Source organism: Nestor notabilis, unplaced genomic scaffold (genome assembly GCF_000696875.1).
Source record: "Nestor notabilis isolate BGI_N333 unplaced genomic scaffold, ASM69687v1 scaffold34847, whole genome shotgun sequence".
Lineage (NCBI taxonomy): Eukaryota > Metazoa > Chordata > Aves > Psittaciformes > Psittacidae > Nestor > Nestor notabilis.
In genome coordinates this window covers 11,229-31,254 of record NW_009935782.1, presented here as the reverse complement: position 1 = coordinate 31,254, position 20,026 = coordinate 11,229, and the positions used below count along the sequence as shown (strand labels likewise).

Here is a 20,026-nt window from a genome sequence, read left to right as displayed (position 1 = left end):
CCCCCCCGATATCAGCTAGGACAGAATTATTTCTGCCAACTACTTTTACTGACAACCATGTTTAACAGCCAAGGCTGAAATTCTTTATATGGGCTAAATATAAAATAGCATTTAATATCTGTTGGCAGAGTTCTTTTACAATGGCATGAGAGCAGATTCAAAGCCCAAGGCATCAGTGATGCCCTTTCAAATGACCTCAGCTGGCTTTGCTCAGGAGAGCACTCTGAACTCTACTGCACCAAGCACACCAGCGTTTCCTTACTGGAAAGCATGAGCGAGTACAGTGGCACTGCTGTCACAGAAACTTTTGCAAAATGTATGATTTTCTCCAACCTGTAATGCTACATAAGAGTCGAAGGCTGGGTGTCATGTCTCCTTTGTACCCATTGGTTACACCTTCTCCTGATGGAGGTGGCACAGGAATTGTCATGGTTATTGGCTTATGAAATTTTCTTCTTCTTGGCTCCACAGTGACAATGGGACTGAAAGTTGCTTTGTTTCCAAGGATTTTTTTGACAATCTCCTCTGGAACCGGTTGAGCCTGTAAACACAGGAAAAGTATTTAACCTAGGGCTACAAATTGGTTATAAACCTGCAGAGAACTGTTTTCCAAAAGATAATTCAATTTTCCTTTTATTTTCTGTAGACCTTTTTTTTCCCCAGGCAGCCTTCTTCTATAGTTCTCAAGGATGATTATTAGTACAATTTATGCTTCGTATTTCTCAACACTCACTTACGATTTCCTAATAGCTAACTTGTAGAGTAAAACTGTAAACCTCAGAAGGTTGCGTGCAGTATTTGCTGAGTTTTTCATAGCATATTTGGGTTTGTTTTTAATTTACAGTGGTTGGTGATATCAAATACAATTTCAAAATGCAAAAAGAGGCCTATTTTGCACTTGAAAAGTAAGGACTAGACACTGTCTTGGAGATGCTGAACAGTCCTTGTCTGCCAAACACAAATCCATGCTCCCGAGGAAAACTGTGTACTCTGACTTAGCTCTGTGTTCAGTGCTTCCAATACTATTCCAATATTGGTTGTTAGGAAATGAATACTTGTTTGGCTCAAATTAATACAGAATGAATTAAGATACAGAGTTATAAGCAAATGTCAGACCTTCTACCTCCATTCTGTGCCTTGAAGGCTTTCCTAACTTTATACGGGAAGAAAGGAAAAACAGCCAATACACGAAGAAATGCTATAGAATTTTTGCAGTTTTTGTCACGTAAGATCTGAACTCAGAAGTGATGGACATCTTATGGGACACAGGGTTTTGCATCTGTTTGCCCTCCCTGCTCACCCCCTTTTTCCAATCTCTCAAATCTGTTTCAATCAGGCTGACCTGTGACTTGCCGCATTGTTTGAACTGCGCAAAGTATTGTTGTGCATAAGTTACGTAGATACAATGCAATCTCAGCAGTGACAACACTGCATATGAGACATCGTGCTTCCTTCACACTACAAAGCTCTGGAAAGGCAGCTGTACGACCAAAATACTAGCAGAAGAGCAAAACTTCCATTTTCTCAAGAAAATAATCTTTAGATGTGAAATATCACTAACAGAAATGTTCCAGTGTGAATTCCAAGCACTGGAATCCAAACCAGCATCCCTATTTCATGAAGCCATCAGAAATGTAAGGTTATTAAATAATTCTAAGTGATAATTAACAGAACTTAAAGAATAAGATACCTCTTATGGAATATTTCTCCACTTTCTGTGCAATTTGTTTAAGGAGAGTTTAAGCTATTTGCTCTTCCCAGATTTCATCCATCACTAGAAACACCAGTGGTGAATGTCCTAAGCTATAACAGATGTATACGGGAGGTCTTGGACCCAGTAACAGCTGGCAAAGAGCTGCATGAAATCCTTACCAAACACATTCCTATGGCAAAGGGCAGCCCAGTGACAATAATTACAAGCTGCTACTTCGCTGTAGGAGACTGAAACTGTACAGCGGTTGTGAAGCTCATAGCTGCTGGCAGCTGAGGCCAACAGAAAGATGGCAGACAATATCACTGAGGCTGTGGTGTGTGTCTTTGCTTTTCTTCCCATTCTTCAGATGCTAAACAATACTTAAGGTAATGATAAAAAGGGTAGCTGGGCTTTTGCCACTGGGAGGAGGACTGTGCATCACCTGCACCATGGGGGCACATGAGAGCCAGAAAGCGTGCCCAGGCAGACATACGCCAGAACTCAAATATGAAGGAACACTGCCCACCTTGCCACCCACTGCTAAGGAACAGCAGGCTCTTTAATTGCTGGCCTCATTAAGACCACTTGTAGATGCGGCTGATACAAACACAAACACATCTTTACCTGGAGCCCCACGCGGATTCTTTTGGTTAGAGCACCCTCGGGGAAGGATGCCTGGACACGTGGCACCGTCGTGCTGCTCAGCACTCCACCCTCTGGGCCGATCTGGTTACTCTCCTGTTTGATTCGTGAAACTACCGCGAAGTACTGAGGAAAATCCTTTGTGACGATCCTGCAGATACGCTTCTTCTCTAGCTCCTCAACGCTGTCCAGCTCTGGTGGGACAAGACAATCAAAACATTCAGGCATTACCTGCCCAGGTCCATACCACACACATTTGTGAGTGTGAGCTTCTGAAAATGTCTAAAATGCCTGAGAAGTTATTTTTTATTTACTACAGGAGAAAAAAAAAATATTCACTCCTATCCATTATCAAGATTTTGTTTGCTCTCTGAACTTTTGCATAAGTCTTGATGATGAGGGCCAAAGCCCTGGACCCACATATCTGCCAGGACACCTGAGCACTAGGGTGTGACAGAGAGCTCCAACATACAGAAAACCATAGGAAAGCATAGTCTTGAACTATCTAACTTCACGCCAAGTGTGCAATCCAGAGTTTGCCCAGCTAAGGCACTTGAGAAAGTTATCTCCCAGACTGGCATCCATATAATCATGACCAGACACTGAGCTGTCCAGTAAACGGTGGATGTGACAGAGCTCTGTCTGCCAGCAATACTAGTGAAACCATAGCAAGGATCCCTTCCCACATCAGGCTTTCAGGCATTCAGATACCTGCCCCAAAATAACTGTATTATGGCCCTCAGTTTATAGAGAAACCTAATTGGAACAGAAACAGGTCATCAACAATTAGTGCTCTCAGCCACATTTGCAGCTTGTTTGGTCACCGGGGCTCAGAGAGGTGCATGGAGTATCCATACATATTAACAAACCAGTAAGTAGATGACACAGGCATACATGCACTGAGAAAAACTGTGATATATCACAAATATGACTAAATATGTATGTATATATGCACTAGAGAAACCCCTGTGATATAAACACTATTTACAAATCAATATAATTACACAACTGTTATGCATTTCTCCTATAATTTCCTGCACTTCATCTTCTTAGCTATTGTAACTGGGTTTCATTCCAGCAGTCTACAAGTTTCTATGCTTACTTGCCTCCTTAAAAAAGCTACCACATTCCTAAAGAAGAATGTTCCTGGAAAGATGACAATTCTATCAGATGCAGCAAGAGGACCAGAAATGGTACCAAGACAAAAGACACTTGTAAAATTCTTTACTTTATGTAATTGAGACATTTTCCTCCTCTGAACATGTAAGCTCAATTACAGCTCCAAAATAACTAGAATATAAATTTGGTAAAATGTCAGTTTTCCATTTTAAAACTTTCAGCAGGTAATTTGGATTAATTGCACAGTGTTGCTCTGGATACTATGTACCTACCAAAAGAGCGTAATTTCTTATCATAAAGTTAGGTTCCATTTACTTTGACTCAGAGACTGATATCTGAAGTTCTCTAATAAATGAGGTATTCTGCCTGCAGTCTCTAGAAACAATGGCTTGTGCAGGAGACAAACTGGATACTTAAAGTACCAGGCAGGTATAATCTTGACTGGTAAATCCTATGTATTCTCCTGTTGGTTGCTAGAGACTAAACCTACTGTAAAATGCTCACAGACATGAAGGATAATTAGAACTCTCTTGAAGTAGAAAATTAGCAGTTTATGTAAGAACATTTCAAAATCCTCTGAGCCTGGCAGGTGCTCTCCTTTTAAGGAGGAAGATGAGAAGATTAGAGGGGCATGGAGAGGAGTTTGACTGTACAGAGTGAGGTTATGTTTGGATAACACACATGTGAGCTTCTGTGTGAAGCTGTCCTCTAACAGGATAAAAAAAAAAAAAGATGATAAGCAACCAAACACCTCTCTGACCGCACTGAGAAATGCAGCGTGAGCATGACAAGAGTTAATGGAACAGAGAAGACTAGCTCTCGAAGAGGTCACATTTCCCGAACACACCTCATGCATTTTACAGAAAAAGCTATCATCATTACTATTTCTCTCAGTTGCTGACACTTCATTCCTACACGTGTGTTTTAATTAAAAACCTCGAAGGATTCTTTGGTTGGTTGGTTGGATTTTGTGTGGGGGATTTTTAACCACAGAAAAGCAGCTATACAGCTCACCTTACAGAAAGGGATGGCAAAGCAGAGAGAGGTAAAGCAGAAAGGCTAGTGGCAGAATTGGGAAGAATCTCCCCGTATTAGTGTCTCCCAGATTTGTGCTAACAGCCCAAAGAACATCTAAGGTCTGTAAGTTTTAGTAAGTCAAAAGAAAGGTATTGTGAATATTTTGTATATGTGTCTTTCCCTGCCACCCAAGTGTAAGGTACACTTATCCTAAGGTGGCTGGTGGGAGTGATGGAGGAGAGATGAGGTGCAGAGAAGGAAAGGAGGGAAGATCAACCCTGCTCACTCTCTAGTCCATGCTGTCGTATGAGTGTTACATTAAGGTTCCTGGACAGGAGAAGAGAAACCCAGCCATGTCCTCCAAGGTCAGTGAGGGACCTCACATAGGGTGGCTCAGGTCAAGGAAAGCAATCACATCAGTTTTGTCAGGTGAGAGGCAGTTGTGGAACAGATTCATCACATGTCTAATACCTTTCTTTTTTCAGATAAGGTAACACGGAACAAATATCTTCTGACTGGAAATAGTGTAAGAGAAGTCACAGAACACCTGGCTATTTCATGAGCTTCAAGGTGGTTTTGTGTGATCTGGAATCTAATTTCCCTTACCAGGGCCTTAAAAGAGTTTTGCTAGCACTGAGAAAGAAAATCTCACCTATCCTTAGCAGACTGAACAGCTCTTGGTTTTGTGACCCTCTGGCAGTACTGGCTAGAGACAAGCCGACCTTGTCACTGTACACAGACTGAAAGGTGGGATGAGCATAGGATACCAGTTTCCCCCATACACAGGTGTGCCCATTAAGAAATTGTTGCACCAGAAGTGGGGCACCTAGGAGGTAGTGCACAGATGGAGAAAAGTACCGGACATAGATGGAGGCAGAAGGAGCACATGGGAAGGAGCAAGGAGCAGCTGAGGGCAGTGAGACTTGTTTTTAAAATGTCAGTAACTCAGCCCACCCTCCCAGCTTCAGTATTTCACACACGTAACTAGATGCTTCCGGTGCCACAAGGTCTCATCTTCAATTAATGCAATGTCCCTTTATGGCTATTTTTATGCAGCTGCTTATCTTGACATTCACAACATAGAGTTTCACAGCAATATGTTTAAAAAATTTTCTTGGAACTGTGGCAAAATCACTGCAGAGTGATTTATAGTGGCATTTTAAACTTCAAGCATAAGCAATGTCACACTCTGGTTTGATCTGTAGGTTCAAAGAAGTAGTTATGTAAAAACTCCTGCTTCCCATCTGAAACCACATTGTGCAGCTGCAAGCATATTGTAGCCACAAATATTTGCATTTCCTGGCTCACTCACTAGTTTGCAAATGCTTCTCAAAAGGTTAACTACTCAGTGCATGCATTTTTGCCCACAATTTGTCTGCAGGTACCTGTAAAGGGGACAGGAATGTTAAAAGCAAACACAAGTTATATCTAAAAGAAGCCTGTCTGAAAATGTAACCTATTCACCCATAACTAGAACTTCTTAAAAAAAAAAAACAAAACAAAAAAAAAAAACCTTTTTTTTTTTTTAAATTGATTCAAATTTGAATAAACGTAATATGGCTGAAGCTGTGAATTGCTACCTTTGTGTTTGGAACCAAACTCCTCCTCTTCCTAAAATTGCCAAGTTCCCTGTATTCCCTCAGCACTGTTATTTGCCTAAACGCAGCACCCTCTTTATAATCAAAAATATTTAAGCAGAGACCTGATGGCACTACACAAAAACTGTCTCTTCACATCATGGTTCATTGTTCTTTCATGTTAATAGAAGCCATGTTCTGCTCTTATTTAATCCTGCGTTTAATGCCCTGAAGTGTTGCCTCCTGCTCTGCATTGAGTCTGAGATGAGTTTTTCCAGCAGATGGTGCTGCTTCCAGTAAAGAACAGGCAGGTTTTCAGCAGTCCCCATGCAGGGTGAGGAGCAAGGATGTCGCATCCCCTCTAGCTAAGCGGAAGAGCAAGACAGGAAAAACAAAACAAAGCAGCAAACTGCATCTTTAAAAATTCAGCATATTACAGAGCTGGGAATAAAAGTCTGATTGGCCTCCTTCACTACACAGATAGAAAAGAATTATCACAGCAGGTCTATCACAAAATGGACCAGCAGCTTACAAAAGAAAAACAACCACACCTGCAGCATGTTATGGCATTTAGAGATGACTGAGCAGATTAATTTTCTTGCAAAGACAAACCAAACTGCTGGAAATGACTATGTGGCTGCTTTTTATTCAAATAAAGATTGATTCTGCCTCCAGAGTTCATACCTGGAAAAAAAAATTCCAAAGTTACGGCTTCTGTGATGCAAGAGACTCCTTCAGAGCCAAATCTAACTGGGGTAGTTTGTAACAAAACAGTAAAAGTTCAGAGGAAAATAAAACCAACCTGCTCTTAATTCTACAAATTCGTATTTTTTATCTCATTGCTCATTGCTTGGAAGACCTTTTACATAGAAAAGGAGTCATTTAACTAGAGCAGAATTTTGTCAAGAACCTTGTACTATGTGAATGCAGGGGACTTTTTCATTTTATTTTTCTAACTAGGAAAGAAGGATTAAGCTAAAATGAACTGAACAAATAATCAATACAATGCTCTGGGTGTGCCTGCAGTATTTTTTTTTTCTTTTCCCTCTCATAAATGATTGTCTGGATTGGTAAAAGGCATTTCTGGGGCTTGGCTTTTAAGGTGCCAAATATTTTCAGCCTAAGGGAATAGGCCAGTGTCCATCGTGCTTTCTGTGATTCACTGGTTGTTCATATACCCACTAACAGCACTTCCTCAGAAGAGAAGAGCCACCTGAAATCCTCAACAGACCAGAAAGTTGTACTCTGGTTCCAAATCGTGAAGCTTATTATTTTAGGCTCTCAGTACTGAGAGCTTCATGCCCACCTCTCTCAAAGTGTTTTTATTTATTGTGCTCTCTTCTCTGTAAAATGTGAATTTATCCATATGGCACCTCTGGAGAGCTCTTTCATAAGTGACGCACGTTGGAGCACTTTAGAACAGTGGTTTTGTGCCCAGATTCCCTACCTCAAAATGAAACTATGCTCAGTTTGGAAAGCACATGAAGCAAATAAGCAAACTGCTGATCAGTTCTGACTACTTCACCACTGACAAGGCACCAATACTTCACCCAAATGCCAAATCATAACTTTCTGTCTTACGTTAGTGCACAGAGAAGGAGGGGTTGCTGGTGAGATTTTTCTTTCAGAAAGGCTGCAACTACTGTCTTCAATCATGAAGCAATTCTTTCCCAAGCAATAGTATCCTGGGCCATGCTCACTCTTTTGCCTGTTCCAATGCTTTCAGGTACCCTTCTGTGATGAGCTTTATTGTATTTTTCCAAACCCAGTGATCCAACATTTGCAGCGTTTCTGCCCTCCTGCTTGATTGTTTTTTTGTATTTATTTAAAAATAAATAGCTACAATAGATCATCATGTAACAAGCAGATCTTTGCTCTTGCTCTGCATTTTTACAAGCTCACATGCAGTTCAAGTACTTTGAAGTGAAAATACTACATGAGCCCATCCTGCTGTTCTCATTCCCAGATGACCAGGAAATCAGTAAAAATGCAAAATCTCAGACATCCCGCGAGTCCCTCACAACACCGCTAACTCTCCATGTTTCCAAAGCATGCCTTTTGCTCCTCTTTGAATAAGGAGAGGTCAAGATCAAAGGCACAGCCTGTGCACAGATACCTCTCATAGCTTCCATCCGCAGCCTCATCATTTGCTTCAAATGATTTGCTGCTAATTAACTTTTTGCTGCCAAGATCTTTCCTCCTGGTTGTACCCCACCACACTGTGAATTTCCTAGGAGAGAAAATCCTACAGATAAGCCCTTACAGAGAAGCAAAATTCAAACCATAAGCTATTTTCATTCACAATAAGATGTACAGAGCTCAAGCAACGGTTTATCAGAACAAGTATTGAAAAATACTTGCTAGGAAAAGAAAGCAGTGGTGCCAATGGATCACTGCAGCCCTAGCCTGGCTTTGCCCATAATGTGTCTGCAGGGACCATCTGTCACAGCAAATTCTGATGAATTGTGTAAACCTGAGTCCACTCATCTAAAGGGATTTTTACATAAACAGCAATGTCCAAGCAAAACAAGGAAGCCAGACTTCCCAGGTAGGAATCGGGAAGACAGATTGAGTATTTGTGGAAGACAGCCTCTAAAAATACCATTTCAAAGAAGAATGACCTATATGCTGAGGCCTGTATCTGTGGGAAAGTCTAATTTAACTGGTATTTACACTTCGTTGTTTCAGAATGACCTTCGTGAGGCCCCGCCTGAGCAGCAGAAACATGCTTACCTCCAGCTGGGATGCTGTTCTCAACTTCATGCTGTAAAGCAACTGTGTAACTTTGCTTAAACTTGGCAAGACTTCAGACCAAAACTTACCACTCATTTCAGGATGTCTCCAGGCCACCGCTGAACAATTTCTCTTTACACTCTTTCTGTTAGTTCAATATGTACTGCACACTGCATTCCCTAAAGTCAGATATCTCCTGCCCTGTTTTACTTTAGGGTGCTTTGGTCTGCTCATGTTAGCAAGCCTGCCCAAAGGTAAGGCATGCTAAAGCTTTGAGAAAATGTTTACCTTCATCCATGCCATTGAGTATTTCGGTTAAGTCTTCGTGTTTGCTGTCATACTGGTGCTCCTTCCACGTTTCACCATTTTCACTTCGAAGTACGATTAGTTCTCTTTCCTTTCCTCGCATTGACCCAAAATGCGGGATTTCCACTATGACAGGGCTAGAGAAAAAGGAATTGTATTATTTTTAATCCCATATCTCCTCATTGCCCTTGATTTCCTATGAACATTAAGTCCTTAAGAAAACTAGTCATTTTAAATAGTTAACACTGTTATGATCAAAATGTTTTGTAAAATTGCCAAAGCTACACAATCCTTTATCATTTAAACTATAATTAATAGATAACTTGAAAATATTAATATATATATAGCTCATTTTTAATATGAAAAACTGAAACAGCTGCCTCCACAGAAAAATAGATACAACATTCGCTAAGGAGTGTTCTCCCTGCTCATTTATCCCAGGATGTAGGTGATCCAACCTGCCTCTAGCATACACAGGACTGCTGACTTTTAACTGGCATTAGCATAGTCAAAATTCAGATTTGGCTCAAGGGATTGGAAGGGGCAAAGCCAGTCCAGCTATCCAAATGCATGCAATAGCTATTGACTGCAGCCGGAACTGCGCATGCATGTAGGTTTTAAACTTCAAACTAAGTCGCAAACTTTTCAAAGCTCTCCCTGGCTCTCTGTTGATGCAGCTCCTGTGAAACACAAGGGGTTGTTTCTCATTAGCTTCGCTTTCTGGTTCTCATGCCCAAAATCACAGCTGCAACATCTGCAATGTAAACACCACTGGCCAATGTTTAGATCCTTTCATAATGGATTTCTTCAAGTTAAGCAACATCACAACCACATTCATATTAGTTACTGTCAAACATTTTTGGGGAAAGGAAAGGGAATGAGAAGGTGGTTAATAATACACCTACATCACCAGACAATGTACCTTCAACAGAGGACTGCAAGTGCATTACTGAACAGTTATTGTGAACAACCAACAGAAACCACCATTCACTTCATGTGCCATTCCTTAACAAAACAGACACTTTTGCCAAACACTTCACAGGCAGGATATGCATTTTAAAGTATGTTAAGACAAACCGACTGAAATCACACAGTAAGTGAACAATTATGCAGCTTTAAGACATTTAAATAGACAGTATCATTATTTTCCTACAGAGGTTGTAAAGGATTTCACTGCACTGAAATAACTCAGTTAGAAGTAGCATGACATGATGGGAGAAATATGCAGCACTTCTATGGCACTAGACACCCGCAAGGTGTTGGGTGCATTAACCAATCAATTACTTGAGCATGGAAATCACAACAGCCATCATGAGGAAAAACATAAACTAGTTGCAAGTCCAGTTTTCACATTCAGTGAAAGGGGAAAGAGTAAGACAGTATTTTTTCCCATGAAAATAGAAAAAAGACGTATTTTAGGTGCTTTTAATAACATCCAGGCTGTATTAATCTTAACTATAAGTCCTTTAACAAGAAAGGAATGTAGCTGCTGTCTTCCATTGTGCACAGTAAGTAAATACCAAAAATTTAAATATATTGCTTTAGATATTTACTCTCTAGTTCAACAAGAGTACAAACTGAAAACTAACACTATAGTACAATCTTTGCAGGCTAATATTTCAGATACTGTCTCTGTAAATATTCAGAAACCACACAATTTTGTGCATGACATTTAACAAGAATACTCAAGCGAGAAGGTATTGAACAGGTTTGGAATGCCAAACACTCACCAATATTTTGAAAACCTAATGCAATAAATTTCACAATATGGTTTGAAAATAACAGCAAAAAATATATGAAAACATTCTTACATTTTTAGACTACACACCGCAGTTTCTCTGGGTAGCATACTTGGCTTTATAAATTTATTTTAATAAGATGCCTCTTGCAGGTTGAAAAGATTAGTATTTCTTCAACTTTGTTGAATAAATTCATTCACTCAATGACATTTTTTCTAAATAATCTTTCATAAATAACAGACTTAATGCAATTTCATTTTACAAATGCTCTTCCTAAAACAGGCTGACTCAAGGCCTGTAAATACCTTCTCTACCACAGGGTTGAAATTAAAGGACTGTCACTGTGTATTAAAATGTATTTGATGCAGTTGAAACACTTTAAATTTAAAAGATTACAACAGCACAGAAGTTATGAAAGCAGAATGCTGGCAGTGAATTTTACATGCCTATAAGCACAAGGTAGTAGCAGAGCTATATTAAATCAAGCCACTATGATTTTCTTTCAGTGACATAAATCAACTGAAAGCTTTAGAAAACTTAAAGAAAAATAAAATGGGAATAACAAAAAATTGGAAACAAAAGAAAAACTGTAGACATTCTGTATCTTTTCCGTACATATCCTACCCAATAAATTTTGTTCCTTGTGGACCAAGCTGCAGGATTCGGCTAACCATGCTCTCGCCCTCATTTAGAGGGGGAGGAGTTTTAGGAAGATGCAGTTTACTGAATAACATCCATGCAGCAGGAAGAGAAACGAGAAGGGGAAATTAGGAACAAGCTGTCATTCCCGACAGAACCAGCAGTTTACACCAGGGTGCCACTCATGGTAACGAACAAAATTTATAATTAGGAAAAAAAGCGCCACATCATAGTGGATTGTTTCCCTTATTTTAAGCTTAAAAAGGTCAGTTCCTAGTGAACTACTTGATGCTCTACAGTTAATGCTCCACCATTGCTCTCGGTGGCTTTGCTCCATGGGTTGGAGACAGGCAGCTCCCAGCAATTCTGGCAGGAGCCGTGCATGAGCCACAGCACAGGGAACACAGCTTAACATTTAGGTCCTTGTGGGTGACCCTAGGACACTTTTTTGTGATGTTTCTCTGATACTCTACAAGCAAGAGGGTCAAAACCTATTCTCAGTTTTAGGCATGTGACTCCTCCTGATTTCAAAGGCAGGTTGTATATGTAGATGGGGACAGGACCTGGCCTTTTCATGGCTTTTCTTACCTTCAGCTCCATTCTGCAGCCACTATAGAGGCAAAGCTCCCCTTAAAATACAAGGGTACTTTCTGGAAGGAATGTCAGGTTGGTATTTTTTCATATTTCAAGTTAAGAAGCCTATCTTACATGCTCAAATGTGGTAAAGTCAACGTTTAACTACTTAAATCCATATGATAAAGGAAATGAAAGATGCAACATGAGTGTAAACAATGAAATTCATAGAACAACTCACCCTAAAAATTGTGCCCCTGCTGGCCCCATTTCTACAAGTCTACTTGCTAATCCTTCTCCTTCAACCATCGGTGGTGGGCTGGCCAGCTTATGCCTCTTTACCAAGCGGCAGGTGATGCGGGTTGGTGCTGTACACTTGCGTGGTGGGATAATTATTCTCATTCCATGGTGGCGACTGCCCCTCATTGAACCTCCACGTGCATCAACCATAAAACTAACCAGGAAACTGCAGGAAAAAGGGAACATGTCAATGAAAATGGTCACAAAACAAACAAATCATCAAAAAGTTAACCACTAGTCTTTAAAACATTATTAGAAGTCCTCCCGATCCCAGCTAAACTAAAAAGAACATGAAGATTCTTTTAAAACTTATACTTACATGTTAACTATTGGTTATCAAAAGCAGGAACTGTTAAAGGTCTATGAACACCATGGTGAAATGAGTAGGTGCTACTGAGCAATTTGGATTAAAAGAGTACACAGTTATTAGTAGTGGTTTATTAGAATTTAAAAACATCCCTGTGTTGGTGTTAGCTCTACTGTCCATAGACAGGAGTAATTACCCTCACATGCAGAAAGGAACCAGACAGTGTAGAAAAAGGAGAATCAAAAATGCTTATTATTTCTAGGATCTCAGTCTTTAAAACCTCCTCACACTCTCATTTGTAAACAATCCTGATGGTTGACAGAGCAAGTGCTGGCACAATGGGTGACAGTCAGTTCAGGCTACTAAGGGCTTCCACTGATGGAGAATAAGTGCGAATACCAAATGTGTAACTTTCTTTAGGCTACTAGCACTCTGGAGGAAATCATGCCATTACTTGTGTTTGAAGATGACACAAAGTAGTAAAAAGTGACATTAAAGAAATTGCGTTTGTCAGTGTCATTCCAATGTTTAATTTTCCATTTAAAAATAGAAGGGTAAGCAGTTGTATTTGTAAATGGTGAGTGGCAGATTTTAACATAAAATTCTTTTTATTAGCAAAGGAATAATGACTATTAACAAGAATAATCATTAATAGCCATGGTTTATGCTATGAAATGCTGAGAAGCTGCATAAGTGAAGTGTTACTGTCTTTAATGGAACAGTGACAGGGAAGTGGAGACTCCTCCCAGGACCAAAACGAGATTTCAGCCTGTTTCAAAACTCCACAGCAAAAATCTTCCCAATTTGCATGGGTCAAAACATACAGTTTCCTGCAGATCTAAACAGTTCTGGTGGGTCTCCTCTGGTGCTCCAAAATACCCTCCCTTTTCTTCTGTACCATGAGCTGCTGAGAGAGAATAGCTTCAGGTAGAAGATGCAGTAACAGACCAGTATCAAGAGGGACATGAGTCTTGATGCCAGTAATTTTGTTTGTATGCTTCTTCTGTATGATATGCAGATGCTGACATAGCTGGCACATCTGCTGTATGGTTTCACTATTTTCAAGGCTCTTCCCAAAACTTCCAGATCTTAAGAACTAAACCTTCACATAACAGGTAAATCCATTCAATTTCCTGGTTTCTTACTGTAAACTGATCTAAGGGTAAAGGCCAACAATCCAGTGGGGCCATGAAGAATCTTTAAAAAAAAACAAACCCCAAGTGTTCTGAAGTATGAATAGGAATTTGTGTAAGACTTTTATATTTGCTTTTGAGACCAGCAGGATATCAAAGGTAATAGCTGACGCGGATTGGCCGGGCTTACAAATAACCTGCATTAGAAGTCCAGCCGACATGGGTGGGAAAAATCTGCACAAAAGCAGGAGTGTAATCAAAACTTGGTAGTGGTTGGGACACAAGCTGTAAATATATGAAGCAGGAGAGAAAGGTTGTCCAGTGGAATTCCAGATAAACAAATTGCTACATTGCCTTTCTTCAAATCAAATTAAAATTATTCAGTACAGAATAATGGGAAGGTAAAACAGGCCTCTAACGCAACCCTAACCCCAATTTATAATTTCTTTATGCCACATACACTTTACAGAACTGAAGCATGGACTAAAATTCATAATATATCACAGTAGTTTTCATACAAATAATTTGTATCCACATTTCTTTCCTAGATAAACACACTGTACGCTACTGAATAAAGCCAAATGTTGCTGCTAGGGTATCCCAGCTCCTAATAAGAGGAATTGCTTTAGTGGGAAAGGATCTTCACTTAGTGACTAGCCAAGCACTTTCTAGAAATATTAGATCTATGTCAAAACCGGTATAATCAGTTTGAAAATTATAGAGTATATAAATTATGTTAATCTTGATATTTATAGATCACAAGATCTTAGATATCTGTAACATCTGTTGACTGAAACACTTTTCTGTTTGCTAATAGAAGGCTGTACCAAGCAGAGACATCAGCTCTAGAGAGCCTGGACCTTTGGTTTCCTCTCCCCTCTGCTCACTGAGCACTATTATCCTGTCAGTGTGTTCATGTTGCTTTTCCTCCCTGCAACTGCCCTATATCATGAATGGTGAAAGCTGATAGTAGGAGGTGGATGCCACTGAGCATGTAGAAGGGTAGTCCAATGGTTGGTCTTCAGAGCTGGCAAGTAGCCAGCACGTGACTAGCTGTGAAGAGAGTTCAGGACAATCCAGTAAAATTTTCTGTAAAGCAAAGTAAAATATTAAGCAGGGACTCATAGCCCTTGGTCATCAAAGGGAGAATACTGAAAGGAATCTGTTACAGCCAGTGCTTTCGTGACCTTTTAAAAATGTGCATGGTTTTTGTCTGCAGAGAAAACCAGGCCACTTGAGATGACACTGAAGCATGCAGGGTGGAGGGGTGGCTGGCTAGAGCATCCCTTCAGGGTTGATGTACAGCATCTCCTGGGAGGCACATCTGGTCTGTGCACCACAGAGCAAGGAGGGGTCTCAGGGTAGCTTGGTCTTATGGCTCTGTACAAAGCAGCGTTTTGGAGAGCTGCCTATCATGTACGTGATTACTGGCATGTTAAACCAGCTCAGAATATAAAACAGTAAAGTTTTAATCTAATGCAAAAATGCCAAAGCTTGCACTAATATAAGATATTGTCTCTGTATCTAAACTATTTAGATGAACATGTAAGAGTGGATTGTCAAAAATCTCTAGGCACTTAAATCAACTGACTTAAGTTAATAATAGTAATAATAATAATCATCATCATACAAAAATTAATCAATGGAAGTTAAAACTAAGTACCTATAAAAATTAGATGTTAAGTTCTCAGGTTCATTTAGGCTGTAGACTTCAAGGTCAGTCCGGCCTTTTCAACTTGGGGCTTAGCACTGCTAATGCACACTGCTCACAGCAAAGGTAGATTAACCCTTGACGTGAGTATGTTCCACAGCAGGAACTAGCCTGCTGCAGCCAGCTTTTGTGTCTATACCACACTGCAGCCTTCAGTGAAGACAAAAACTTTAGCAGATCAGCCATAAAGCATATTGCTCCCATATTAAAGGTAATCATTGTCAACAGCATATTAATTGGTTTTTTTGTTTAGTTTTCAAATTAGTAATTCACTGTTTAAAACAATAACAACAATTCCAAACAGCATTTCATGCACTTTCTATCAAAAAGATTAGTAGCTGATGCTTACCTAAATTAATGTTGTACTAATAATGGAAACTAGAATATGATCTCTAAAACACAACGCTAAATGCTAATGAGCATTTCTACTTGAATACATGGAAGGGATGAGGATGTGGGCGGATGCACTACAAACATCTACACACACTCTGTGGGGATAAAAGTTTAAAAAAATAAAAAGAAAAGAAAAGAAGGATTCACAGAAAGCACAGAGTTATCACCTTGAATCATACTGGGGGAGTGGAGAGGAATAGCTGCAAAATAATTTAGAAAGCAAATGGGAAAAATTAATGTAAGATAATTAGAGGCAAGCAACAGAAAATATCAATAATATGCTCAAAAGAAAAGTAACAACCAGAAAAATAACAAAAGCAACACATTTGAAGGCCAACCTTAGAAATTATTTGTCTTTTGCTTTGCGTATTGTGACCTGTGTCATATAAATTATGTTACAGATGGAAAAAATCTGAAAGGAAGTGTTCATTTAATCAGTCAGCACAAGTCCATAATTTCTCTGAAATGCAAAAGCACATGGAGAAGAAAAAAGCATTTGCAATTAACTCAGGTCAAGAGAGAAATTACTGTAACACGACTTCTTTTTATTTGATTCCCAAAATGTGCTCCACTTTGCCACGGAGAACCAATTCTTGCACTTTTCTATAGTAGTTTGTTTTCTGAGTATAATGTATAAAAGAAATGTATGGCAGGATACTTGAAAGGAGTATCAGTTCATGCTGTTCATTATACTGTTTTAAAAAAGAAGTTCTTCTGCATGTACAGGACGTTGGAGTAAACTAATTAATCTGATGTATTCCACCTTGCAAGACTGGATCCAGTTTTTCTGAGTTTCTCAATATGGAAGGCAGTGTGACACATTAATTTCTTTCTTTCAGCTAAGAAAACCAAGGAGTAAAACCGATCAGCATAAAGAGAGCACACCCACATTTTATTTTGGGCAAGTTGCACAAGTAGGCTCACATCTGAAAACTGAAGGTCATTTGGGTGAAGGGTCCCCACCCTTCCAGAGGCCTCAAGAATCATGACACATTTCAATGTACTGCTTACAATGGACTCTGTTCTAAACATATGCTGGCAAAACAACTTACGGGAACTTGAAAAAGAAAAACATAAAACATTATCTTGGCTTAAAAAGGGGGAAAACCAGAGGAGTTGAAATAACTGCCAAAAATTCCTTCTTTCTTTCCCTTTCACTGATACATTGCTGGATCTCCACATCCTCCTCCCAAAATTTCCCTTCTGTCTCAGTTAAGAAATGGGAACAAACTTTGGCGCTCTCTTCTGGCAGTGGGTAAATAGGCAAATGAGCAACCTTACAGAGGGGACTCCAGTGGAGCTCCGCAGCACAGCACGTTGAAGAGTCTGTGGGAGGATGAGGAATGCACAGAGTGGTGGGGACAGGCCCTGGCCGCAGGGCAACCTGGACCACGAGGGCTGCTGACAGCAGGAGACCCTCACCTCTAGCTATGGCCACAGAAGGAACTGGAGACAGAGCCAGGGATAAGACACCATGAACAAGCAGAAAAGGAGTTGCTTTGCAGAAAAAGACTGACAGAAGAGAAGTGAAAAGTCATGATCCTCTGCATACCAGATGTCCTGAGGTAACAAAGGTGTGAAGGGAACATGCATAGACTGCCCCTACATGAAGGTAACAGGGAAAACCAAATGCTACCATACTGCAGCATGGGGCCACAATTCGAAAGAAAATAAACAACTGAGGGTGTTTTTCCTCTAACAAAGGAACTGAGTCACCAGAGCTTAATTTCTGATGAACTTTATCTGTCAAATGAGAAATGTGACTGGTGAGAAAAGCTATACCTGTTTGGAGAATATTTTGGTGCTCAGATCCCTCAACAAAAAATAACCACCCCCCCCCCCACACACCCCCCCCCCCCCCCCCCCCCCCCCCCCCATTTGCTCCTCTGCTACAGGTCTGCAGTCCTTCCCTTTGGGAAGCAGCTAAGGCCACCTCTGCATTAGTGAGGACTGATGTACAAAGAGAGCAGATCTAAAGTAGTTGATGTGAAAAGCCCATGTTCACAGAATATGTTTTGGAGGGTTGGAAGCATTAGTGAGCATGCTGAAGAACTAAGGGCAAACAAGTATCATTCCAGAGGACTGGCAGGTTGCAAACATCAGACCTATTTTGTACCAGGATGAAAAGGAGCTAGAAAATTTTAGACCAATCAGTCTAACCCAAATTACCAGAAATATTCAGGACTAAATTATCCAACAATTGATCCAACAATAATTTATCCAATTTATCCTGGAATAAATTATCCAACAATAAGGGCCTAAAGGATAAGCAAGAGATTACAACTCACCTACCAATCCTCAAAATAAAAACAAGCCAAAATAGAAGTGGCAAGAGGAACTCATGTCAAATGAATTTAACTTCCTCTGACAGAGTAACTTACTCAGTGGATGTGTGGAAGTACTGTCTTGGTATTTCAGTAAGCAATGGAAGTACTGCATAGATAAGGTAAGTGCACAATCATCTGAGAAGTTACTTCAAAAGAGATACCATCAATGCTTTACTGAAAGGAAACTTCACGGGGAGATTACACTGTGCCGTCCTAGGCCGGGTACTAAACTAAAGATTTGAACACTGGACAGAAAGAAGGGCTGCAAAGTCTTTGGAAAATAGGATCAGAATTAAAACTGTCCTGCTAAAATGGAAAAACAGTCTGAAACCAAAAAAACCTGAAATACTGCAAAGGCAAACACAAACAAAAGGAAGAAGCCAAACACATAACCACAACACAGAAAAAATAACCAGACTGCAGATTTTCAGAAAAGAACCAGGGAATAGTGGCAGATCACAAACACCCTTCAACAGAAACTGCAGTTACCAAAGTGATAATTCTCACTGTGGGATTGCTTAAGACTAAGCGTGTTGTGTCAGACTGAAGAGGTAGTGATCCTGGCTTAGAAATAAACTGAAGAGGGGAGAGCCAGCGGACTGCATCAAGAATGTGGAAAGGACCACCGAGGAGGATCCTGGGATATTTTAGTCTATAAAAATTAGGATTACAGGTTTTCCAGTACATAAAACATTGTTAAGACACCAGTAAGATATTGTTCTCCATGACTACTATGGATATGACAAGAAATAGGCTTAATCTTCAGCAAAGAAATTTTAAATTGCGTATGAGGAGAAGCGATATCGTAACAAAGGATAGTGAACTATTGAAGCTGGGGGATTTCAGAATCTCCTATTTTTAGTGATAATGAAGAAATTAAACATATTTCTTTAATGGCTTGACAACATTCTATCCTGCTGTAATGCAAATGGGTGGACTACCAGCTCTCTGAGGTCCTTTGCTGACATATTTTTCTGTGACGACTAACAGATTTCACGTTTTCATACTGCAGTTGTTGATATTCACCTCTAGCACTGATCATACGCAGTGTTTTACCAGGTCAGGATTAAAAATCCAGATCTGTATAGATCTGTTCAGCAGAAGCAGGTGCTTACATATATTGTGGGACTTGCTGCTGTTTTGGAACTGAAATCTTTTTGGTATGTGCTGCACTCATTTTCATTGTAAGAATGTAATTAGACACAAAATTGGGAAGTAAATTAAAAAGGATGTGAAATTTTGTGTCCTGATGTTGAAAACTAAACAACAAATATTTATACCAGGCAATCTCATATGCAATGATTCCTTTCAGTTACACATTTATTTGTAAATTTTTGCAATACACATTTAAACAGTACTACTATCGCATTTAAATCAAGTCTTTGTGGTATTGTCTAGAAGCACCACAACTACAGTGATGACTCGTAAGTAAATGAATAGTGCCACTAAAATCAAACTACAGCTATTAGAGAACAGGCAGGAGCTTGGACTTATAAATAAAGTAAGAGATTAATTTAAAGCCTCACATTTTTCCCTCTATGAAAGAACAGAAATCATAACGTATCTCAGATTTCATATTCCAAACAATTTAATACAATTCAAATAAAATCACTTTATGACACTTAAAAGCAAAGCATCAGCAACAGAAAAAGCAAAACTGGACTATTAAAAAGAAGCCTGTGGGATTACAATGTTTTGGCATTCAGAAAATTAAGTGCGGAAGCAAATTTTTGGTTTGATATGCAAGAATTTAGACTTGCTCCTGTTATTAAGTATCCTCCTTGAAGTCAGTATGAATTTTGCCACCGGCTTCAACT

At 39.7% G+C, this 20,026-nt stretch overlaps 1 protein-coding gene across 1 annotated transcript in view; it reads right to left on the bottom strand.

Annotated features, from left to right (window-relative positions):
* Positions 1–333: 333 nt before the first annotated feature.
* LOC104408396 (ankyrin-3-like) overlaps positions 334–20,026 on the bottom strand; it is a gene marked incomplete at its 3' end in the record, with an annotated part of 30,045 nt that continues 10,352 nt past the window's right edge. Inside the window, exons 5-8 of the mRNA XM_010017991.1 lie at positions 12,280–12,504; positions 9,070–9,224; positions 2,318–2,529; positions 334–541 (exon numbers count right to left, since the gene is read on the bottom strand). Coding sequence (XP_010016293.1) covers positions 334–541; positions 2,318–2,529; positions 9,070–9,224; positions 12,280–12,504 — 800 coding nt within the window. The remainder of the gene's footprint in view (positions 542–2,317; positions 2,530–9,069; positions 9,225–12,279; positions 12,505–20,026) is intronic.